Genomic DNA, 26,029 nt, shown 5'->3' with positions numbered 1-26,029 from the left:
AAAAAGTATTTTGACAAAGTGAACATTTTTCTAACTGATGAGAATAATCTGTAACGGTTAAACATAAAATAAGGAAGTTGACGGTTATTTATTGAGTATGTTATGGTGAATCTCATGATGGTCAATGTCAGTCATATAGTTGGTATTATGCTTCGAGGCTGCATTTTTTGTATAAAAAGTACTAAATTTTGAGGGAAAAAAGTATTTTGACAAACGTTCTTTTTCAACGTTGGTAATGTAAGGTAATGCATTTTACGTGTTTCAAGCACGTATACAACTGACAGACTTGTTAAGGCCCCATTTGTAAAAAATTGGGCAGAACGGCGGAAATTAACATTGAAATTGGTGCATCTTCTGTTGCAAGTCATAGTTTCTGTGTCTGTTAAAAAATCTGTAGAGAACTGAATTTATCGCGGGAAACTAAAAATTACCAAATATACAAACACAAAAATATAATTATGCTACTAAAAATTTACCACAAATGGACAAAAAACGAAAAAAATGCACTTAAAAAAATTTAAGCATTTTGGAGAATTCACTTTATCGCGGATTGACTCCAAAAAGTCTGAATTTGGAAATGCCATTCTTTCATCAAAAACCTTGTTAGCAAAAGTACCCTTTGCATTGAGCTCAAAGAAGACAATTTTAGCATGTTTATGGGAAGATAATACAGTATTTATCTCATAATCATATCTATAAAACCAAAACTTTTTTAGGGCCTGTTTCTTTTAAGTGCTTGTTAATAAATAAAATAAATAAACACGTACGCAAAAATAATGTGTAATATCCTTTTCTTTCTTCATCTACGAAGAATATCAAATTACGCCAATTCCAGTGATACAAAAACCTATTGTTCAATGTATTGAATGTCGCCTATGAGTACGAATGTATAGAATCATAAGCATGACTTTTCTTTTGAGTTGATGTTATATTTATTAAAAAAAAGGGTAGGCAGATAACTTTCGAAGTTCCGTCTTCTTTTCCTATGAAATCTAAAGAATGATGTAAAATTTTATATGTATTTTTCTTTATACGAGTGTGTCAATAAATCCAACTTATGACATTCGCTTTAATAGTTTTATAAAAAAAACCACATTTACTTCCCAGTGATTGTGCCAAAGAATTATTATCTCTGCTATATTCAAAGATATCAATTTATTAATAAAATTGATACAAATTTTAATTTCGATATTGTTTTTAACTGAAATAAGATTTATAATTACATATTATTACTTGGTAATTTTTTTTAATAAATTAAGTTTTAAATTACCAAATCACAATATTTATCAAGGCAATCACATTTTTATTAAAAAAAAAATATATATATATTATTAATAGGTACAGATTTAAGTTAAATGCTCATTTTCACTAAACCAAAATGTAATATGAGCGGATTAGCTGTTTCATATTGGAAAAAGCTATTTCCCTAATCATGTAAATGAGGCACTGAGAATAATACAAGTGTAACTCTCTTTTGGTTTTTACTGAATTTATTGCTCAAAACTGCATTTTGTCTTGAATTAAAAATTAAGAGGAAGCTTTATCAACGCCCTGTATAAAAAGAAAATTTTCATTTTTCCTTATAAAAGTGCATAAATTCAATAACAAGAAAATGAGGGTTACGCCTATATTACTCTCAATGCCTCATAGAAAGCATACTTCCACTTAATTTTTTTATTTTTAAGAAAAAAAAAGGGAATCTATAATATTTAAATTACAATGAATAAGAAGGTTCTTTATTTTACAGTCAATTAACAAAATTTGAATACTTTAAATTTCGATTTTTTTTTTCTTTTTTACTAACATACTAAAACCACATTAACGGAAATTAATTAGCTTCTAAGTTTAAGTTTATAACTAACTTTCTTATCTAGAATACTTAGTTCAAGTATTTTCTACATTTTTTGGATGCACAATAGCAATGGATTTTTACATCTTCAAAAGGAAATTTATAGTCGTATGTTAATTCTTCTCCTTTCACTATGCGCCTCAGAGAAAATATTATGATATGTTTATGTCCAAGAATATCCACTACTTTTGAGTAACAGTTTGGCTAAAAATTTTCAAAAAAAGAAAAAAATGTCATATAATATAATTTATATATAAAAAATAATTTTAAGTAACCTCGCATGAGTGGTTTATAAAACGAGCGGCATTGCCTCTCATTGTAGCATCAACTACAAAATGTTCGTCAATTTTAAACATGTAGCACCCGATTCCTTTATTGTCGTAAAATCTCTCCCTTTTATCTGCCAAAGTAGATCTGATGAGTTCCCCGGCATACTCAATAACCATTTCACCTGAAATTAGAAGGCAAGAAATATAATTTTAAAAGAGTTGACCATGAAGTTTTAAACGCTTTTGCTGTAATCGTTACGAGTCATGGGAGTTGTTTGCTAAATTTTATTTGCCCAGAAATATGATGGGTAGGGAGGGAATGAAAGTAGGAATGAAAGTAGGAATGAAAGTAGGAATGAAAGTAAAAATGAAAGAAGGAATGACAAAAAAAACAGAGGGGGAGAATAAATCGTAGAACAAACATAGCCAAAAAATGTATGGCGGGAGAACGAGAGGAAACACGTAGAGAAGAGTCAGAGGATAGAGGAATATAGGCTTTTGGAATGTGGCTGAGCTAGCAAATAAAGAAAAAGAGTTCTGGGAAAGGATACAAGAATGGGATGTTGTAGTCATGCTAGAAACGGGAATGAAGGAAAAGAATTGGAAAAAAAATGGAAAATAAAACTGTCAAAGGGGTATAAACGAGGAAGTGGAAGAAGGTCGAATGACAAAAAAGTGAACGCCGAAAGAAAGAAGCTTACACTGATGATAGGAGAATTAGGGTGAGAAATTTTGAATAGGAACATAGAAGGGTATGAGGAAAGGGATTTCACGCATACAGGAGGAAGTGGGAGACAGTAATAGATTTTGTCTTGGGCGAGGAGAATACAAGAAGGATGATTGAAAGGATGGAAGTAATTGATAGAGAAGATTCGGATGATCATTCTTTGGTGATCACGATAAAACAATGGAAAAGAGGAAAAGAGAGTGAAATTAAAAGAAATCAAAAGAACAAAAACGAGAAGGTGGTCGGAAGAGTTGAAACGGGAATTCGGAATTTCGCTCATCTGTCAGTACCAAACGAACAAAAGAAAATAAAAAAAAATATCTCCTAAACCGGGTGAAGACCAAAACAAACCAAATTTTTCAAGGACGAGCGCAATTTTAAAGAACTGTTTTTTGTAAAAAAAAAACTCATACAAATCGATTTCAAGTGTTTTTTTGGTAATAACGTTCTACTATAACTTAATTTAGTGTCTAAAAATCGAAAAAATTGCGGAATTTAAAATATATTTCTTGCTGTACTTTTTGCTTTTTTTGTTTTGTTGGTTTGTTTTTGCTGGTTTGTTTTGGTTTTCGCCGAGTTTAAAACGTCAAAATGGTAACTGTAAAAAGAAAGAGAAGACAAGGACAAATGTTCGAACTTCCCTATTCCAGAATAAAATACGAGGCGTGAGACTAGAAGGTGGGGGAGAAGTATCAGAAAAGCAGAGCAGGAGGAGATGATAAGAGAAATTAAAGAAGCCATTAGCGAAAATAAAATGAGAATTTGAATTGAATTGAATTTTATTGAGTCTTCAAAGTTAGGTTACATTTTATATCTTATTCTAACAATAGCTTTTATTGTACTAAAGTGGCTATAAAGTATTGCCTTCTTTTTCGAGTATTTTTTTTGTAAAGCCTCGTGGCGGTCAGTATTTATATAAAACTAAATATATGGTTGGACTGCTTTTGCTCATAAGCGTTTGTATGCTTTTGCTGTGACGTTTTGTCGTTATCTGTTACATTGTTGGCTTATGGTTGCAACGTAATAAATTTACATATATACAAAAACTTAAAACTAAATAAAAAAAAAAAAACTAAACTACAATGCCTTTGGTTAAAAATTATATACATATAAATATATAAATATTCTATTTATAGAATATAAGAGCGAGAGCTCTGTACATTACTTTTTCTTGTAAAATGTGACGAGACAAATTTAATAGACTTTTAGAGCGAGAAAGCTCTATAAGATTTATAAATTGCATGTATTAGATAGGTATACATTTACGATTATTACACACAGACAGATTTTTTTTTCATGTATTATTTAGACAAAATAATATTTATATATTGTAGGCAAATGAAAAAAAAAATAAATGGAAGTTACATTGAATGCATGAATATGATTTTTGTTTTTTCTTTAAAGCAAAACAAAATGATTTACACTGATAAGACACTTGTCTTTGAGAAGATTCTTTACGTTGCAACCACGTTGGTTGTGTATACTGCTTTCAGTTTTAGCATCAGGTGTTTTGATGCGCCGTTATGATTCGTACCGCTTACTTGTATGGATAGGATATAGCGTGCGATGAAATGCCGCTATTTACTGTTGTGGTGTGTTATGTTGTACTGTTAGCACAGTTTAACTTTTTATACATACTAGTTTCCCTGTTTTATGGCGATGTAATTATCCATCCTAGTCACTAGCCAAATCTCGGATTCAGGGTAGGTGGAAACGTAGTAATTGTCTGTTGCTGTAGATGATTTATGTCGACTTCTAAGTCGCACGTTCTTTGCAGGACACACAAACGGGTTGGGGCATCCCGCAGACCCGTAAGTGACTCGTCCGGATCTCCATCACTATTTGAATTAATTAGCTGTGGCTAATTATCTATTGCTGGTGTTGGCTTATAAGTCACACGTGTTTGTTGGACATACGAATGGGTTGGGGAAATCCCACAGACCCATTAGTAACTCGTCCAGATAATATAACTTTACGTTAAACTTTTACTAGCTCCAAGAGCTGCGACTGCCTTCGGCCACGGTTACTTCCAAACCCAAAATAAAATGAGGGAAATATTAACAGAGACAGAAAAAAGAAAAAGACGATTGGAGAGGTGAAAGGTAGAGTAATGGGGTTTTCGTTTGGTAAATTTATATTTTGATCTATAAATTGATTTTTTTCGTTGCAAAGCGAATACGTTTTCAGATTGATTGTGTATTTATGTCTGTGAACTAGGAAGCAATCGCAGTTATCAAAAATATTGATTCCAACGTTGATTTTTTTATTCGAAGATGAGCTGGACGAATAAATTAATTCACTTAAAATTGCTTCCATTTGAATTCAAAACAATTTTAATTCTTTCTTGAAACCGAAACAAATTATTATAAACAAAAAAACTTGTCAAACTGATGGATGTCAACAATGGTTCAGAGTGGTGTTAGTAAAAGAGGGGTAAATCTGCCGAAAAATCCAGATCTGGAAAATTGATCAAAGATCAAAAAATAAATCAAAGAAGGAAAAGCTTTGCGAAAAGATAGTACGTATCCCAAATGGGGCGTGAAAATATTGAGTGGAAAAATGATAGAGGTAGCGTGGAGCAGAGATACACAGAAGGAAATGGGAAACTTCTGACGTCATACTGGTTTGCTAACAAGCTGTGTCGTACGCTTTTGGCTAAGTATGCGTGAAAAGTCTAACACTTTTGGCTAAGTATGCGTAATATGCTCACTGGCATATGTAGATGATTTGGTGATAATGTCAAAAAATGAAGAAGAGGTGCAAAGTATGCTAAGAAGACTGGAGAACTACTTCGAAAGGAAAAAGCTGGAAGTAAACGTTGGAAAGACGAAAGTGATAAGATTCAGGAAAAAAAAGCGTGAGCAACACAATACTAGACTGGAGATGGAATGGCAAAAGGATACAAGAAGTGAAAGAATTTAAATACTTGGTTATGTGTTCAAAAAGTATTTAGGTCAGGAGGCACACATAGGGGACACAGTAAAAAAAGCAGTAGTGGTAATGAAGGAAGCATGGGGGATTGGAAGAAGGAAATTTCAGAAGGTATGGGAGCGGAAAATGTGGTGTGGATAGTGATGAGATATGAGGCGTAAGTATGGAAATGAAAAGAGTGTAAGAGACATACCTCAAATGGACGTTTGTGTAAAAATGGCAAACTACAGGATACTCCGATACAGGAAGTAACTAGAGAAGATGAGAAGGTATAAGGCGAGAGAGAGGGGAGAAGAGGAGGGAGTGTAAGGAGAAGGACAACTTTTATTCAAGAAGAATCTATTTCTATTTTTTTGTGAATGCTTGAGTTTAAATGTAATACATATTTATATAAATATCAACTTACTCGCTTCCATATCTTTTATACAAAACAAGCCACGCCCATGTATTAAAGACCGAAATACCCCAACATTTAGTTTGCATGTTTCTTTTAATGTTCGATATTTCATAGCCATTGGTAGATTTGCAGTACATCTCCTGAAAATACAAAGTAAAAACGTACACTCATTTAAATAGTGTTTAGTTTTGAAATACCTAGCTAATTCCCCCATTTAGGGGGGGTTACCAACCCCTAGAAAAATACATACCTGGCAATTAACTCATTATCAGAAGGTTGTACAAAAATTTGCTTCGGTTGCTTTCGATGTCTTGACGCCAGCCAACTAAACATATCATATGGTGATCTTTTAGCAAATGGCTCACATCGTGCTGCTCCAAATTTATTTGCATCCATATCGACTTCACATGTCGTAGTAGAAACTTTGCCTACATTAGGAGAATCATTTGCATGGTACTTGGGTGTATATCTTTGACATTTTTCTGTTCCAGGCAATTGTTCAATTAGATATTTGAGAGCATTAGTTTTCAATCCTAATATTTGCACCCCACAAATATCAGCAAAAGTTCCAATTGGATATGAAGGTAAACCATGCGCTCGGCGGGCAATTTGAACAGCTTCAAAAACTTTTTCCCAAACATCAGCTATAGACTGTGATTTATAACTAAATCCATCTTCACTTTGAATTTCATAAATTAAGCAGGGTTCACTAGTTTTTTTTATACTTTCGATTGAATTTGGTTTCTTCGAAGAAAACGTCGCCGTCGTGCTTGTTGTTTGTTGTTGATCAGCTTCGAATTGTAAAGGCATTTTGATTTCTGGTATTTCAGTAACTTTAAAAGTTTTATCAACATTCTCAATTTCATTTCGAAAATCATCATCTTCTGGATCATTTGATTTAATCAAATTTATATTAGAGACATCTATACTTTTCGAAATTGAAATGGATTGATTTTTATTGTTTTCTTCTTCTACTAACAAAAGATTTGTATTGCCTGCTTCCATTTCGAAATTTTCGTTTTTGACTGAAAAATCATTCTTGATTGGAACTGTCTCCCTTAAAGGGCTATAAATATCGCTAGTCTTGTCTGTTTGTAAGGAATTTTGATTTTCTAAATTTTCAAGACTGGAACTGTCGGAGTGTGTGCTGATAGATTTCTTACTGTCAACAACATTTTCACTTTCCAGAGGGTTTTCGATGTCAAGGACACTTTCATTAGGTTCTGTCGTAAAACTCATAGTTTTTTGCTCCATGATTTTAGTTGCATCCAAAGTGTGGACTAGGGTCGGTGTGTTTTCCGAGGAATCTATTATATCAACACTCTTAACAGCTTCTGGAACATCTTTCATTGAATTAACGCCATCAAATTCTTCTTTTTTAGGAGTTGCAATAATTTTGAAAAACTCAGCATCAAGCGGAGCTGCCGCCAATCTCTGAACATTTTTGTTTGTCGAACATTTAGTTTGTTGAGAAATTTTAGGCTGTGATGTTTCGTATTTATTATGTATCGATTGCATTGGAAGCACTCGGTTTGTTGGTCGAGATGTTGTGCTCTTGCTATGTTTTGCTTGCATAATAGGTACAACTACGTTAGTAGGCACATTATGTAATGTACTTCCGAATGATGTTGTAAATGGAAGTTTTGTTAAACTTAAATTAATTGGTTTTCTGTTTTCTATGCGGTTTGCAATACTTGTGGGCATATCATATGTATCTGATGGTTTACTAGCATCAGGAATTTCCATTAGATCTGTAGAATAGTTTAACTCGCTCTTCACAGGAGCATTTATGTAATTAATTTTTGATGCGAAAGGAACTGAATCATCTTTTGTAGTTGGTTCGTTCAGTAATTCATAAGATCTCTCTGTTTTGTTATTTGGACTTTCCAACATAACATCTTGTTTTAATTTTAAATCATTTTGAAGAGCATTTTTATACATAACTTTTGTTAAGCCCATTTTTGAAATAGGAATTGAATTAGTATTTTTTCTTTTTATATTTTTAGGTGCAACTTGCACTTTTTGTTTTAATGTTGTTTCATTTATATCTGGGGATGATGTATTTTGTAATTCAGAAACTTTACTGGAAGCATTATGATCATTGACGCAATTTGTTATTGTCGATGATATACTCGCATTATCAGTGTATGGTCTTTTCATTGAGCAAAGTGTAGAACTATTCTGCAGCCAAGTTTGACATAACATGTTTTCGTTTTTTGAGTGTACACTGTTTTTGACTCCTGCAGCTGATTGAACGGTCTGTTGTTTTGTGGGAAAACTAATAGTTTCTTGAAGTTCATTTGTTGGTATTTCAACTGCAGTATTAATAATTTCAGGAAATGTTGTTTGTATCAGAGGAAAGATATTGTTTGGTTCTGATTGTTGAATAATTGTCTGTGAATGTGGGTTATTTAAATTCCCGTAATTTGGATTGTAACCAATTTGAAAGTCATTGGAACAATTTGTATTTAACAATCCTGGCAACATGTTAGACTGTGGGACCACTATTGCACTTCCATCAACATTATTTAAAACAACATAACTTGTAGATGTATCGCTTACAGGCTCAAATTTACTGGACTTGAATACCTGAAATTAATGAATAAAAAAAATGGTTGAAAAATAACACAACAACAATAATGCATTAATGAAAATTTTAATCTCAAACTTGTAATAATATCCTACTGCAATTACTCGCTAGAGGTCACTCCATAATTTTAGTTTTTCATTTAAAATTATTCAAGAAGAAGTTCCTCCATGGGTACTGTAAAGCTTTGAGCCATACTATCGCGAAACTTGTTTTCGCAGAAGGGCCTCCAATGTTTGACAGATCGAAACGGAGTAGGCTGTTGCTACTAATTACTTTATCAACAAGGCCTTTTCAACAAATGACGGTAGCGGAAGAATTCTTTTTTTTTTAGAATCAACGGTAGCGTCACCCGTTCCAGTTAGGCCAAACTAATTGGTGAACAGGTGAACACATTATATGAGCCTCTCAGACATATTCAGAGCACAAGAGCTGTGCCAACCTCTCATTCTTGCAGTCATTAAAGGGTGGGGGCTCCTGCCGCTGGAATAACTGCGCGACGAAGATGTAACTTCCTAGTTATGAACTAACTACAAGCCGTGGATATCGAAGATCCAAATGTTGACAACCTTCGAATTTTGGATCCGCACGTGGAATGTCCGGACCTTAAACAGGTCACGTGCACCCAAAACAATGATTGAATAACCTGGATAGTTAAACAGACATCACAGACATCCATGAAGTGCGATGGCATACGGTAGATGAAAAATTGCGATATCTACAATACTCCGCAAAGTTCTTAAAAGGAACAGAAACAGAGGTTGCTTGGGTGCGGCTTTGTGATAAGTGGAAAAAGTCATACGCTTTAAGTTTATAAGCGAGCGCCAGGTCACAATCCGAACAAAAATTTTAAACATTACCCTGATCTGTGCCCATGCCCCAACAGAGAAGAAGGATGGCCAAACCAAGGAAGCATTCTATAGTCTTCTAGAGGAGACTTATGACATGATTAGTGCCCAAATGTCACGTCAAGATTATTTTTGGCGAGTTTAACGCCAAGATAGGAAAAGAGGACATCTTTGGTTCAACGCTGGGAAAGCATAGCCTGCACACTGCACAGTTAGTCAGCCTGATCGACTTTGCAGCAGGGCCAAATGTCATAATCATTACGCAAAATAATAGGTCGAGGGTAAAATAAGATAATTCTATAAAATTGTGAAAAAATCTAAAGAAGAATAACAGTCCAAATTAGATGCCGTGATGAAAACGGGAATATATACAGACGGTGCTGATTATTTGGAAAGACCACTTTTCCAATTTGCTAAACGGTGTAGATGCCCACAATTTCGAAGGCAGAACAATCTATTCTTCTTGGATGATGATGACGACCTATAAGATGTGAAAACAGCGATCTCGAGATTCAAATCGCATAAAGAGCTGGTACGGATGTCCTACTGCACTGTTTAAAAGAGCTGGAAATTATATGGTCAAGAGCATACAGCAACTCACCTGTAATATATGGTCGGAAGAAAGTATGGCCAATGAATGGAAACTCGTCATAGTACAAGAAGGCAGACGCTCTGAATTGGGCCAACTACAGAGGCATAAGTCTTCTCAACATCGCAAATTTTGAAACAAAGAAGCCTTTTACAAAACTTTAATGTTTAATCATCCCGTGCGTGATGTATGGGGGGAGGCATTGACACTAACCAGGGCAGATGAAAACCTTTGGGGTTGCTTTGAGAGAAAGATTATTCGGATAATGTTCGGTCCAGTTTGCATCGGCGAAGAGTGGAGGAGGAACTACAAAACCAAGCTAAACGGGCTTTACAACGACATAGACCTGGGGCCATTTCTCTTTGAGCTACACCAACTACATCAGCTACATCAATGACAACTTCAATATCTCTGTCCAATCGGACCTCACAGTTAAATTTTTGAATTATTGCGACCACAAACAATATTTCCCAATATTAAATGAAGCTTTTCTATTGGTTTTTAGGGTCATCGATTAAGTAAATGTAGCTAATAGTTGATGTAGCTTGTCGAGAAACAACCCCCTGGTCAGAAAGCTGACAATTCGAAAAGGAGAAGTACTTTCGCTGTTCAGTGAGGTATTTTTCATTTCAAACCGTTTTAATTTCTGTTTAACAGTCCTGTTCTTTTGGAGCTGGTTAACTACTCATAAGTAGATGATAGTAGATGAAGTAGATAATATAAATAACATAATATAATATAAATATTTACCTGGGTTGTTGTAGCAGAAAAACTTGCATTCTGGCTCAATACACCCTGTATTGCTGTAGAAACAAATTGCTGTGATGACATAACTGTATTTTGTACAATAGTTTCGAGACCATAAAACATAGGCTGAGGTGCTGCTGCTAAAAGCAATTGATTGGGATTCGGTAATAAATCCATTGTAGATGTTCCTCCTAATAACATTGGATTTGATCCAAGTTGTAGGACTTGTGGAAGGCTAAAGGAACTAACTAAATGTGGAGATTGAGTAGGTAATTGCAATGATGGCATAGGCAACATTTGTACTTGTGGCGACAAAATAACATTGCAATCAGAATTCCAAATAGGTGCCGCTTGCACAAGTGAATTTGTATAAGTTGGAACTGATGCATATTGCCCTTGATTATTTGACAATACAACTGGAAATATATTTTGTGGTATATTTGATGATGCATTCGATACGTGATGTAAATACATTGGCTGGCTATTTCCTGCAGCAGCTTGTTGAATGATTACAAATTGATGTTGGTTTTCTTGTTGTTGTATCTTTTGAGGATTACTCTGATCATTAAACATTAAGCTTTGGTTAAGTAGGTGCCGATAGTCGTTCTTGTTATCTTGTGAAATGCTTGAATTTTTACTGATTTTATTTTGAGAAACATCCGTCTCGTCTGTATTTTTTGCAACAAAATTACAGTTTTCAGATTTTATTGGTGAATTTTTAATAAAGGGTTTGTTGACTTTTTGCTTAGTTCCAATGCTACTACTCAGAGTATTAAAATTCATATCGCCTACATTGGTGCTGCAACCCGGTTTATCTATATTAATACTTTGTGGAAAAATTGATTGGGCTGAGAAATTACTTAAATGGGTCGTTGTCGTTGATTTTCCGTTTGTTGATACAATTTGCTTTCTAAAAAATGGATTTTGATCGAATTCATCTTTAACAACTATTGTAGAAGTTTCCGTATCCGGTGAACGGGACGATGTATCAGTTTCACTTTCACTGGTAAACATTTGTTCACAGTTTACGAAATGCCTTTGAAAAGATTCAAAATTTCTGTATGTACAATGGCACCGATAACATTTGACGGGATTTTTTGAATTTGCATCTTGTGCACTTAGCACGTTTAAATTATCTGTAAAATGATCATTCGCCCCATCTAATTGCACTAATTTAATTTTTTCTTTCTTGAATTGTGTGATATTTGCATTTTCTTCTGATGCCTTTGATGAATTCTTCTTATCTCCGATGAATTTTTCTTCAAACTTTAGGCAATTTAAAATAGATCCCTTTGATTCACTAAGATTTAAATCAGACAGTTCTTTTTTAAAGCCATATTTATTGTCATTCAAACAACCCCATGTTACACTTGATGATCTCTGTTGACTTCTATATCCATCAACATTTCTTAAGAATACTTCGGAATTACTGCGCTGAAGTTCACGTTTTTGAGTAAACGATTTTAAATTTTGTTTAATGTTAGAGCTAAAACAATCTATGGACGGATCAATTTTATCTTGTTTTCCATCAGTGCCATCTAAATCTTCGTGTATCATTAATTTGGGAAAAATATCCAACATAGAAATTCCATCAAGAATATCATTTGGCAAGTCTTCGAAAATAGCCTCTTCAATTTCAGGTGGCAACAAATCGGAATTATTTTGTGGTTCTTCTTCATTAAATGTATCCAAAAAATTAGTTTCATTTCGAAAATCAACGTTATTCTTTGAAAATCTTAAATTATTTAAATAACTATGTTCAATGTTTAAAGATTTTTCAACGACATTACTACTATCCCGAATTAATGTACTATGCCAATAAGATATATGCGATAAGTCCTTTTCGACTAAACGTTTAGTTTTCGAATGATCAACAGTAAAGTTTCTATCTTGTTCTCGATTCAATGTTACAGAGCTATTCTGGATTGATGTTCTAACTCGATATTTGATAACTTTCCATGGTTCTTTGCTCGACCAATATAATCGTGTGCAAATAAAATTTATTGGAATAATAGCTTCTGGTGTATCGGAATATGGTATATATACATTTCCAAGCTGTATCACACAAAGCGAACCAATCATAAACTGGACTTTTATAGGATCAACATACTTTTTATGTGGTTTATTGCACTCAATATGCAATGGCCGTGATGCACTTAAACGTTCAGTTATAGGATTATCTGTTAAGCTCTTCGAGTCTGTGCTGCTGTGAATTGAACAACACATTGATGATTCATTTTCAAATGTACATTGATTTTTTCTAGCACATTGAAAATGATAATAATTCGAACATGTCTTAACATTGCACTTAATTGTTGCTCCATAATTTTTACAAACCACACATCTTATTATTTTTCCTTTACTAAATGCAGTATGGACATTTTGTAACGAACCGTCAAATTCTTCATACACATCCATGGACCACAAGGCACAATTAACATGAACCCAAGAATCAAAGCCATAGTATAAAAGTCGTGATTCTTGTAACATTTCGCCATCGCCATTTTGTTGGCAAAATATACATATTCTCTTATCTATATTTTGCTGCTTTAATGCAGAGAATATTTTTTCTTCAGGCATTGGTAATGGCAATTTTGTTGATAGTGATGATAAGCTTTGATCTTCTGTTATGTTATCATTTTCCTGTTGGAAAGAATAACTACATGAATCAAACATATCTTCTTCTAGGGCATCTGTACAGGTTTTTGTTTCATTTTGAAACCATGAGAATTTTTCGCTTATAATCTCTTTGTAAGTCAAAAGTAGCTCATCATTTTTTAATGGTATAATCACATCACTCATATCTGCATTGAAATCAAACAATGATACATATTCTTCATTGACAATCTTTTTCTTAATATCAAGTAAGCTAAGCGAATTGTCGTCTGATGGTTTAAGGATATTATTATTATTTTTCGAACATAAACACTTTGACGACTGACCGGTAATATTATTAAATTTGTACTTAAGAGAATCTTCATTTATGTGATGAAACTTTGTCATAGTTTTGTCAAAACCACAAAGGCAATTGTGTTTCATTGAAACTTTAAGAATATCAGCTACACGACTTTTGCTCAATAATTTTAATACTTGAAGTAATCTAGATCTAAGCTCTTTGCATACAGCTTCTCTCCATTGTTTCGCTAGTGCTTTAGATGTGTCATTAGAGAGAGAACATTTGTTACATACAAATTTTATATCGCCCGCAATACTGCTTAATAAATTAGTTTGTTCTTCAGTTAGACCTTCACATTTTGCATGTATGAATTCATTACAAACACCACATTCTAGAATAATTAAATCTAAAACACTACCAACACATTTCTGACAAATCGAACAGGTACTAACGGAACATCTTTGTATAAAACATTGAAAGCATGTTGGTTGATTGCCAACATATTTTGAAACTTTTGTAGTTGAACAAAACTGACATTTAAGACAGCTTCGACATATGAGAGGACGATCGGCGCCAAGGAGTCCTTTTGATGTTCCCATGCATGTGTTGTGATAGTTTTTTTTACATTTTTGACATTTAATTTTAGCACCTGACGACATATTGCAAGTGTCACACACTGTGCAGCGGGGACACATCCAATTGAAATAATTTGAAAATGTTGAATCTTTATTATCAAACAATTCTGCATCGTTATTATTATAAGTTTCTTGAATGCAATAACTGTGATAAGGCTCACAACAGCATACACAAAATAATAAATTATTTAAATCCACACTACCACACAAAAAACATAGGGCAAAAACGGACAAAGGCTCAGTTAATATTAAACCAAAACCAGTTTGGTTAACTTCAGCTGGAACGTATGTATCCCAAAAATCAATCGAAATCATTTTCGATTTATTATCGACCTGCCGAACATTTGAATGTTTTTTCGGCGCTGGACGTTTATTTCGAATTGGTGTTGGTTTTGATACATTTGTACTTCCAGAAAACTTATTGGATAAATTCTGATGATTATTTTTAATTGTGTTTGAGATAATTTTATCATCATCTCTGTTTTGATTTCCCTCTTCAACTTTCAAGGAATCTGTTAACGTGGGTCCAATATCCACAGATTTCTTGGAAGCATCTTCATCATCAATGTCAGCACAATTAGTAACTGCTTTTTCAAATTGCATTTGCACTTCTTGTTTTGCTTCTTTAGCTGCTGTTTGTTCAGAAAATAATCTTTGGTCGTTTTTCGTAAACAAAAAGTTTCCATTAAGAAAGTTTTCAATTGAACTGTTATCTAATTCCGATTTTGACTGCATTAATTGCAAAGATTCATCATCGTCATTTGAAAATGTTGCCATTTGTTGACCTAATGCAATCGAAGCACTCCTGCAAACATGTTTGACTCTTGGTCCTTTGAATGCAATTTTTTGCCTTTTAGGATAATCTAATGAAGCGGCGGCAATGGAACATTCTGGTAGTTCTATACTTTTATTCGAAATTTGATGTGCATTTTTATTTAAAAGTCTAGTAGTATTTCCTCCATTTTCAGTACCAGCAGTTTTGGGAAATAATTCAAATGATAGACTATCTTTAACAAAGCTTCGAAGAGCTTCTTTACCCAACGCAGCACTTTGTTCTTGATGTTGTGTAGAATGTTCTTTATTTTCTTTAACTGCAACATTCCGTTTTGTGTTGAATAAATTAGCTTGAGAATCATTATTACATTTTTCACTTAACAAATCAACTGCAGTTTTTAAATGTAATGCTTCTTGAGATTTATTTATAGAATGGATGTCCATGTTTTGAGTTTCCATTAATAAAGAACTTAGACGTAATTTATGTCCAGAAGGAAAATGGAATGATTGAAGACATTTTTTTAACCAACATGCGGAACATCTTTCGTCGTAGATTTTTTTAAAACTCCTCGTATTTTGTCTTGATAATGATGTTATTGAACATTCACCTGAAATTTAAAAAAAAAAGTTAATTTTAAGTACAAAGTTTTGTACGTAATAAATAACAAAAACAAAATAATGAAATAAAAATTTTGTGGTTCGAATTTTTCGATGTCTATTTTTGAATTGAATTTTTGTATCAAAATTAACATGTTCTAGTTCCAGTATACATATGCTAAAATCGATGTTAAAATAGAGAAAATTAAAAAAACAACAATTTTTTTGAAATTGTTGAGTCTAGGCTTTTTGCCAAAACTGCTTGTTTTATAATTTCTTCTTTTTATCATTTTTAAATTAATTTGATCTTCTTCGTTCATATACTATAGGTCTTACTTTGATTTTAATATTACTTTTTCATCGACGTAAAGTTGGCCAAATTTTCATTTTTCGTTGCAAAATTTATAACGGGAGATATTTTAATAAAGGCTTGGCCACACCGAAGGGTACATGCGGTAGGGGTACGGGTAATTGTATGAAAAAAAATCCACATCTGAACGTTGATGTGTCAGTTTGGAATTTTGTTCATACAAGTACCCGTACCGCTCCCGCATGTACCCTTCAATGTGGGCAAGCCTTAATCTTCTTCTTCCTTTTTTTCGGCGCTGTTATGATCTCGATGTCGAGGGGATCATAACTATCCCACGTATCTGCTTCACACTAGTGATCCGCCTGTGGGGTTCGCCGGGTTGACCTCAGAAATCGGCGGCAAGCCTCCCGGTTTTGTATTGTTCCATTTCTAAGGCCAAGTGAATGCTGGTGTTTTTGCATTTGCTTGTACCAGGAGTTTTTAGGCCTACCTTTCTTTTTATTTCGTGGCCAAGCCTTAATAGTTCTTTAAATTAAATAAACAAAAAACATACAGCTATGAATATCATGAGTTTCAAGAAAATTGGTTGACAGGGTGTTTCAGAATCTTGTCTTGAAATTAATTTTTTTTTTATTTTTAAGGTATTTTTATTTGTTTACAAATTTCAATAAAATTACTTAAAAAAATGACTGGAGGACCCCAAAATTGTATTATTATGTAAACAAGAATTTGTAAACGTTAAAATAATGTTTTTACCAGCACTTGCATTTTTAAATATGTACTACAAAAAAAATGTAAATTCATGGGAAATTTTGTAGCTTGAGTCAGCTTTCCGAAAATCTTTAAATTTTGCAATTGAAATAAAAATGGCTCATAATGTAATTGTTATAAGAATAATCTCCTTTAGAAGCTCATATAAAAATGTATTACACCAACTCTCTGAAAATTTGAATAAAAAAAAATTTAATTCTTTGATTTTTAAAATAAGGAAATTTTGACTAGCTGTATCAGTCGAGTCCTTTGACCGATTTTAAAATTTCTTTTGGCATTTGAAGGTTCTAATATTCCCTAAACCGATTAATAAATTAGATTTGGATTTTAAGCACACACAAAATATTATATGCGACGTAGGTACCAGACATTGCCAACAAATATATATCAGACATTTACAAAATAACTTACCTCCTTTTTTAATGCATTGAATTTTGAAAGTTTTTGATGAATTAGGGGATGCTGTAATCGTCCTTTTACTTATTTTAGAAATAAAGGTTCTGCAAAATTCACATGCAGTTATGCCGTATTTTCGACTCTGTTGAATATGTTTGTGATTCACCGTTGTGCTACAAACTCCACAAATTGAGTTTTTGTTACCTGTAAGTAAGTTATTTCATTTAATATAAATTTATTTAAAAAGGTTAAGTTATAGGTACTTAAATAGAGTTTTTTTTATATTTATTGGATTGTATTTTAAGCTATGGTTGAAAACAAAACATTCTTTTGTTGCAATACGGTGCATATTTTTGCAACGAATCCCCTATTAACTGTATCTTTAGAAAGTGGTGCTAAGGACGATACCGAATCACTTCACACTGCCACGCACCTTCTACCAAAAACGAAAAGGTTGTAGCAAGAGTGGACTGCTTGGAAACATGCGCTTTTCTTCAAAACTCAATCGAATCAATGCAAATTAAAAACCTCGAAAAAATCTCATAGTACGCATGCCAAACGTTCAAGGGTAGTTCTGCACGGAGAAGGTTAAAGCACTGGACACATGAGAGCGACCAACGAATGTGCGAATGAACGAACAAATGAAATTTTATGTATTTTTTTTTTTACGAAAACTGGATTAAATAATAGCAAGCTAACTAAGGTTTAAGTTTTTCAAAAAAAAAAAAAAAATATAATTTCTAAAATAAGAAAAACATGAGAAAAACAAATTGTTCGTACGACGAAATTTTAATTCGTAACGATCTCTTGTGCACAGTTCTTAAAGGGTTATATCCACTTGTAATTTTGAAGAAGAAAGTGGGTCGCACGTACTTGTACTTGTAGTTCAAGGACCTACATTCCAAAATAATTCTTTCAAATTAAAGCTCTTGGTTAAGTTTTCAGAAGAAAAGTAAAAAAAACTGAAGGTAACAAAATTCTTCATTATTTATAAAATAGTCAGCAAAGACAACAAACACAGCCACACAAAAAAAAGTTCTGAAAACGAATCCGAAGTCCATTTTGCGCGTTCACTTCAGGTTTTCGAGATAACCTCAAAAAATGTCACAACCACACAAAATTTTGTTTAATATGTTTTCAGGTATCTGAAACCAGAACTGAAGTCTATTTTGCACTATCACGTCAGATTTTCGAGATTACCACAAAAAAAATGTTCAAAAGATGACGAGTTCACAGACAACCTGACTCAAAAATCTTTTTTGAGGTTATCTCGAAAACCTGACGTTATAGGGCCAAATAGACTTCAAATCTTTTTTTCAGCGACCTCAAAAACATATAATTTAAACATTTTGTGTGGCTGTGGCATTTTTTGAAGTTATCAGGAAAACCTGACGTAATGGGGCAAAATGGACTTCGGATTCGGTTTCAGTGACCCAAAAAAACATGATTAACATAGTCGCACCTCTAGGTCAGAACTTTTTTTTTTTGTGGCTGTGTTATTATTGGCATTTTTAGAAATAGCGCTGAAAACAAAAAGTTGATTTTTACCAAATTTCGACCCCTACTGTAGAACAATTCTTAGAATGTACACAAGAATTATGTACTACTAAGTAGTATTCTTTGATTAATGACGGGACAATGTGCGTATCAAAAGTTTAGATTCAAAACTACAAATCCTTCACAGAAGTTTAATTTTCTTAATATAAAGGAGTACTTTATTGTATAACAATTTCCAACCTTGTTTTGTATTCCTTAATTTTGTCTAAATTTCAACATGTCTGGTTATATAGTACTTACCAATTTTTATGGATGGAAAAGTTGGATCGTTGACATCGTTCAATACATCTTGCTTATCATCATGCTTATCATCATGCTTATCATTTTGCAAAATGTCATCTTGAGTTTCAAGAAGTAAACGAGGTTGCCTCAAAATGATTTGACTATGTGTCAAGCCATCCTTTCGCTTTGAGGGTTGTGGTTGATTTGCGGCACTCTCATCTAAAAATTAAGTAGTATAAACGAAAAGAATAATTGTAAAAAAATATTTGCAAATTTTTTTGAAAATTTAAAGGTTTTGTTAAAATAAGCAAAACAAAAATATGTATTTCAAAAGAAAAATAACAGCGCATACAAGAAATCACAAAAAATTAAAAGTTTAAGAAACAATTACCTTGAATTTCGTCTGGTACTAAATTCTGCATTTTCCATTTGTCCAGCAATTTCGAAGATTGGTTGTCACTGGTGATTTTTTCAAAGGGTTTAATATTTTGATTTTGGTCCTTCAACTTGTTATTTGTTCCTTCTTCCGGAAGAAATAGTTTGCATGCCGAATTGTAATTATCATCCTGTTCGTCAGAACATTCAAATGATTTAATTGGCAAACTAACTGAACGGAAGCTCAAAAACTTAGTTTTATCAATGTTAGCATTATTTTTAAGAATCTTCGTGAGTCGGGAAGGACGAACAATTTTATCATTTCGTGGCATATAATGATGTGATTTCATGCAGTTTTTCTTCATTATTGAAACTAATGGACCTCTATTCAAAGGATTATGAATACTTTTAAATGTTAAAGTATCATCACTTGTTTCGAGAATATTTTTGAATGTTACAGTTTTCTTTTTTAGATTTTTGTCTGAAGTACATAATGGGTTCGGTTTAAACTTTTCGTGATTAAGTTCTGAATAAAAAAAAAATCATTAATATCAATGAGGTAAGTAAGTCTTCGACTTAGCGTGAAAACTTTCTAGTGTGATTTGATAATATTGCGATTGATTTATATGAGAAACATTTATTTTAAGCTAATACGGCCAACATGAAATTTTTTTTTTCAATCGCAAAAAATTAAAAATACATTTAGATTGTTTTCATTTTAAGCCGACGGAAATATATTAATTACTTGTGATGGACTCCGTTTCATCCTGGTTTTGTTCCAGTTCAATCGAACAGTTCTGAAATAAAAAAAAAATATAATATGTAGTTTCTTTAATTTAATGAAGCTTCTTTAGGTACAAGTTATACAAGCTATCATTGAAATAACTGATTTTTTAATAACTGATTCTTGGGAACGTCTCATCATATGTCGTTAAAAGATCATGGCCCATTAACGAAGAATCACTTTCTTTGTGTTAACGCAAACTTCGCATCAAACTGCAAACGTTTGTTTAAGCAATGACGAATCGCTTTAAACCTTTATGATCGCATGTGGGAGAGATGGACAACCGAGTACTTACCCCAGCTTTTAAAACGTCCTAAATGGCAAGTCAAAGTAAAAGACATTGTCATCCCATGGTTAGGCATGCGCTGGCGGAGAAATTGTTTTGTGGTGCCAATATAGCACAAATTGCATCACATCTGTGGCGTTGTCTTTTTCTGGCTTGTTTTTTTTTTTTTTTTTTTTAATTTTGTGAAAGATTGCCGAGTGTCATTTTGGGCTTGTAAGCCGTGAGTACGTTTTTGGTTTTGTTGATTAGTGGGGATAGTGTTTACTTTATCGAAGGCGCTCTCTCCTATGAAAAATAGCTCGAAATAACCTAATTTGAATAAATTAGGAAGTCTTAAGCCAAAGCAGAACTATAATAAGCATGAGCTCGCAAGCGCTTATTCCAAAAGCGAACAAACTGCTTCGTCCGGCATAACTCAAAAATCTTAATTCTTCAGAAAAACTATTTTATAGCCTGTTTTCACTCGAGTCCAAATGAGATAATTTTGCAAATTATCTCATGTCGAATTTCAAATCGTATAGAAAAAAAATTAATTTGAAATTTGAACTGACCTACCTATGTAATTTACGAAATTATCTCATTTGGGATGCAGTGAAAACAGGCTATTATATTTCCAAGTTTGTCAATTTTCCATTTTTTTTTTTTTTCATGAATTGACGAAAAAGTATCAGGTGGGTGATAGGATGAAGAATATAGTTTTTCTTTAATCCACACTTTGTTTATCAATCTTTTTACTAAGTGAAAACTAAATTAATTCTAACATCCTCCTTGCATCTATGTTGTTTTCATTACATTGTGAGAAATTTAGGGCCCTATTATGAATCGTGAGTCGAACGTTTGACTCAAAGCGAACGATTTGGGAAACACTCATGTTGTGGTATTCTAGTTAGAAAACTACGACGTTCACAGCGTAATGGATTCAAAATAAACAAAATGATGTGCCAATAAAAGTTTTAAAACGTAAAATGCATGGGGCATTCCATGAAAAATGGTAACTTTTTATGAAAAAAATGTAATAGATGGGATTTATTGCAATGAAAAACTTCTTTAGAGGCAGATAACTCTTTGTCAAGAGTTAACAAGTGTTGCGAACTTAATGCAAAAATTTCATCTACGTTACAATGGAGAGCCTATGCTAAACGAAAGCTTGCGAATCACGCATATGCGCATTGTAGATATTCCCATAAGAATTGTGTGGGTACGTTCACTCACTCATTCTATTTTGATATATCAATTGATAAGTATTTATGAATTGATATTTGAGAATCGCAATACGAGTGTGTGTGTGAAACAGACATTTTATATCTATTAAATGTTACAAGTATTCATGGGAAATTTTTTGAACTGAAAGTGGGCCAACTTTTATTTTTTAAACTCCAGAGTTGAGAAAAAATAGTGAAGAAACAGGTTTTTCAACTCTTGAAATGATGTCAACTCTCAAGTTCGCCAACTTAAGAGTTTGCTTCAAGTTGAGCAATATTGAAGAAAATAGCCCTATTTTTTAAAACATCAAGGTAAAGGCATTTTTATAGGTATTTGATTGCGTGCTACAGGTAAGACATATCGCACATAGGAGTATTTGCAATAAAAAACTGGTCAAAAGTCGATTTTCTGAAAATCAAAATTGACATCAAAAAGTTTGGCAAAGTGGGTGCAACATGGGTCAATATGCTGCACTTAGTTTTTTGTTTTTGTTAAGTTATTATTTGTTATCAAATTTAATGATTTTGTTTTAGTACACCCCGTTAATCTGCGATGAATTGAAACTTATGAGTTAGTTTATATATCACTAAACCAATGCAACAAAAATTGGTTGCTCTTACGAGCACTTTAGAGAATTGAGGGACAAAGGACAATTAGTTTTCACTTTCTGATAGAAAATCCTCCGTACTTTATGCAATGTTTTTTATTTTTAAATTGAACTTACTGCTGTTATTACTGTATTTTATTTTGGGTGATCTTAAATTAGGTTGGGGTAAAAAGAAAAAAACTGATAATTGCGTACTAGGAATGTTGAACAAAATTTGAGAAAAATTTTGTCGACAGGCGGAGGTAGGCCATTACTCAAATTTATGAGCTTTTGACCAAAAAATAAAAATAACAAAAACTGGGTTTATATTGTATTTTCTTGTAGAAATATTTATTTTAAACAGAAATAATAACAATAACCACGAAAAATAATTTTGGCCAGATTTTTGATGAAAATACTCCTATGTGATGTCGTGGGCACAAAGTCAAAACCACGAATCTGCATCATTGTAGTTTTAAGAAAAATAGCTTCAAAGAAAACTCATGCAACGACATGACAGTTAAAGCTTCAAGGCAACAGATGAAGGATTGGGATCGAAGCAGTGAATAGAGGGGCCTATAACTTGTAAAATGACACATTAAAGTGAAAATTTTCAAAAATGTTAAATCTACATCCATTTCAAAAAGATTTTTTTAAATTTTTGTGCAACGACATGTCAAACATGCGACACCCATGAAGGAACGAATGACTAACACCTCTCAACCATTCTTGTAAGCCTGTGACTAATTTGCAAGAATGGAAATGACTAAGCTAAGCAGAGATGGACAATTTTATGACAATATTAGTCTTGGAGGCTTTCTCAATTCCTTGCAAGAGGCTGTATCACTGAAAAAAAACTTTCTATTTTTAGGTGTTGGAGGCTGGGAATCGAACCCAGACCTCTGGCGTAATAGTCCATCGGACTGACACGGTGTACTACAATTTCAAAAAGTCTAAAAGAAGTTAAAAAAGGCAATAACATTCACTTATTTGACTAAAAAAAACTGACTTCTGTACATGGATATTAATGTCGCAGTATTTTCCCAAGGTTCAAAACTGTTGCTCTTCCAATACAAATATTCAATATTTAGAAAATTTCAAGACGAACAAAATATAGCAATTTATAAAAGCAGAGAAGAATAGCTAAGAAATTACCAAATAATAATACATACATAACTTTTGTTTTTATACCTTTTTAATGTGTTTGATTTTGTCATCACTATCGTCAAAGATATTATGATTTTTAGTTTGTGTTGAATATATTGAAGAGCTGGTACAGCCCTGATCCAATTTGACTTGAATATTGCCATTTTCCGGATGCAGATTTTTAACAAATTGCGTTTTATTATTCTTCGAATTGATATTAGAATCAGCAGAATTACAACTTTTATTATTACTACAACATGAAGTGCAGCCTTCAATGTTTCTTTTTGCGTTTATTATTGAATCGCTTTCGCTGTTGTTTAGTACACGAATTCGATCCTTCATTACCGACTTGCTCGGCTTTCCTGGGAACTTAGATCTTCCCATTTTATTTTTCTTTACATTTTAAAACATTTATTACAGATAGTCGAGGAATGTCCATCTTTATTAAAAAACAAGTTCACTTTGTTTTTTGTTTTTATATATTAGAGATAAAATTGTAAATAAAACACGCGCTCAAAAAAACAAACTTAATTCGAGAGGACTGCATTTTGAAGTATAAATAAAATTTATTCATTTATAAATATAAAACAAACGAAACAGTTAAAACACATAAATAAACAAACACGGTTTTTTATTGGTATAATGTTAAGCAATTTTTAAGGTTTTATCTCATTGCTAGTAGTAATTGTTGTATATTATGTTTAGTGCCATCTTGTTCTTGCTATTATATTCCAAAAGTAAAACTGCTGCATATATATTGGTATTGCGCTTATATACTACGTTTTCATGTAGAATTGAGAGATCGAGTTAAGAATTTGAATGAAGATTTCAACTCGACTACGCATTTCTTTGGCGTTTTCCAAAAATATTGGAGCAATGACTCCGAATTTGACAGGTGGAGTGATTTGACGTTTTTTTTTTGCATGTGTTTGTGATTTTTATAACAATATTTTATACTAATAGGGGGGTTCACATTGACTAACTTACCGGTCTGTCCGGTCGCCGCCATTTGGTCTGATCTGATGCTGATTTGATAATGTGAACACCCATCCGACTGCCTGTCCGGTTTGCCGGATGGTTTTCAAAAAATTTTGATTTTTTGATTGTTGGACGGACATGTTAGTCAATTGAACGACATGTCTGTCCGGCAGACAGTAATAATCCATTCTCTTCAATTTGAGAGCAGAATAGGTGAAAGATACATTAAAAATAAGATGAAAAATGGGGTTTGATGAAAATTGTCTGATGAGTGTGAACGAAAAATATAATTCGGCCATCAGGCCAAATGACAATCGGTCTGTCCGGTAAATTGGTCAATGTGAACCCCCCTAATAAATTAGTATACTAATATAATAGTTCTGTTTGGGTACTGCCTAAAATAGAAATATTTTTACTCTTTTCAACATTTTTAACCCAATTCCTGTTTGGGTACTCTGGAATCGTGTAGTTTTGTACATTTTTTTTTACAAAAGTAGAAATATTTCTGATTTAGGCAATACCCAAACAGACCTAATAAGCAATCTATAGATTCGCTTTCACATTAATTCATCATTAATTTCCAGTGGCTGTCTGTTTTTTGTATAACAGTTCAATCTTTTATAACAGGATAACGAAATTCAATCACTGATCTCAATAAAATACTGGAAAGCGGATTGACAAATTGAATTCTCTATTTTGAAAATTCATAAAAGAACGGGCCAGTTATAATAAAACTGCATAGCGTGTAAATAAAATATCTTGGCTTTTTGTATTACAGTTTAATCATTTATAAAAGAATTACGAAATTCAATCATTGATGTCTATAATAGACTGGAAAGCGGATTGACTTACATAAAAGAACGAGCCATTTATATATAACCGGATAGTATGTAAAAACAAACTTGAGTCCACTTGAAGAACTTTATCACAGTAGTTGTGCCTGTTTTTTGTATATCAGTTTAATCATTTATAACAGAATTACGAAATTCAATCACTGATCTATCTCTATAATACACTGGAAAGATGATTGACTTTTCTATTTTGGAATTTCATAAAAGAACGGGCAAATTATAATATAACTGGATATTATGTAGAGAAAAAACTTGAATCCACTAGAACAACTTGATTACAGTGGCTGTGATTATTTTTTGTATAACAGTTTAATCATTCATAACAGAATAGCGAAATTCAATTACTGATTTCTATAAAATACTGGGAAGCGGATTGACAAATTGACTTCTCTATTTTGCAATTTCATAAAACAACGGGCCATTTATAAATAACTGGATAGTGTGTATAGAGAAAACTTGAATCCACTTGAAGAACTTTATCACAGTGGCTGTGCAAGTTTTTTGTATAACAGTGTAATCATTTATAACAGAATAACAAAATTCAATCTCTAATCTCTATTAAACCCTGGAAAGCGGATTGATAAATTGACTTGTCGATTTTGGAATTTCATAAAAGAACAGGCCACTTATATATCTCGACTCCATTGGAAGAACTACATAACAGTGGCTGTGTCTATTTTTGTATAACAGTTTAATAATTTATAACAGAATTACTAAA

General features: G+C 32.8%; 1 protein-coding gene across 1 annotated transcript; it reads right to left on the bottom strand.

The window, feature by feature from the left end:
- Window positions 1-1,703: 1,703 nt before the first annotated feature.
- LOC129916881 (histone-lysine N-methyltransferase trithorax) lies at window positions 1,704-24,286 on the bottom strand. The gene is made up of 10 exons (XM_055997074.1): window positions 23,528-24,286; window positions 20,223-20,274; window positions 19,494-20,003; window positions 19,121-19,321; window positions 17,339-17,527; window positions 10,948-15,857; window positions 6,424-8,762; window positions 6,183-6,313; window positions 2,125-2,300; window positions 1,704-2,053 (listed from the first exon to the last, which is right to left on the bottom strand). The coding sequence occupies exons 1-10, from the start codon at window positions 23,864-23,866 to the stop codon at window positions 1,880-1,882; spliced, it is 9,021 nt and encodes a 3,006-aa protein (XP_055853049.1). The 5' UTR covers window positions 23,867-24,286; the 3' UTR covers window positions 1,704-1,879.
- Between the last annotated feature and the right edge of the window lie 1,743 nt (window positions 24,287-26,029).

Source organism: Episyrphus balteatus, chromosome 3 (assembly GCF_945859705.1).
Source record: "Episyrphus balteatus chromosome 3, idEpiBalt1.1, whole genome shotgun sequence".
NCBI lineage: Eukaryota > Metazoa > Arthropoda > Insecta > Diptera > Syrphidae > Episyrphus > Episyrphus balteatus.
This window is presented reverse-complemented; position numbering and strand designations above follow the sequence as displayed.

Coding starts and splice junctions, on each gene's coding strand:
- LOC129916881 (XM_055997074.1), bottom strand. CDS start 23,866: ATGGGAAGATCTAAGTTCCCAGGAAAGCCGAGCAAGTCGGTAATGAAG. Junction 20,275..23,527: donor AAATCAAACACATTAAAAAG/GTATAAAAACAA, acceptor TTTTTATTTCAG/AACTGTTCGATTGAACTGGA. Junction 8,763..10,947: donor TTTCTGCTACAACAACCCAG/GTAAATATTTAT, acceptor CATTAATTTCAG/GTATTCAAGTCCAGTAAATT.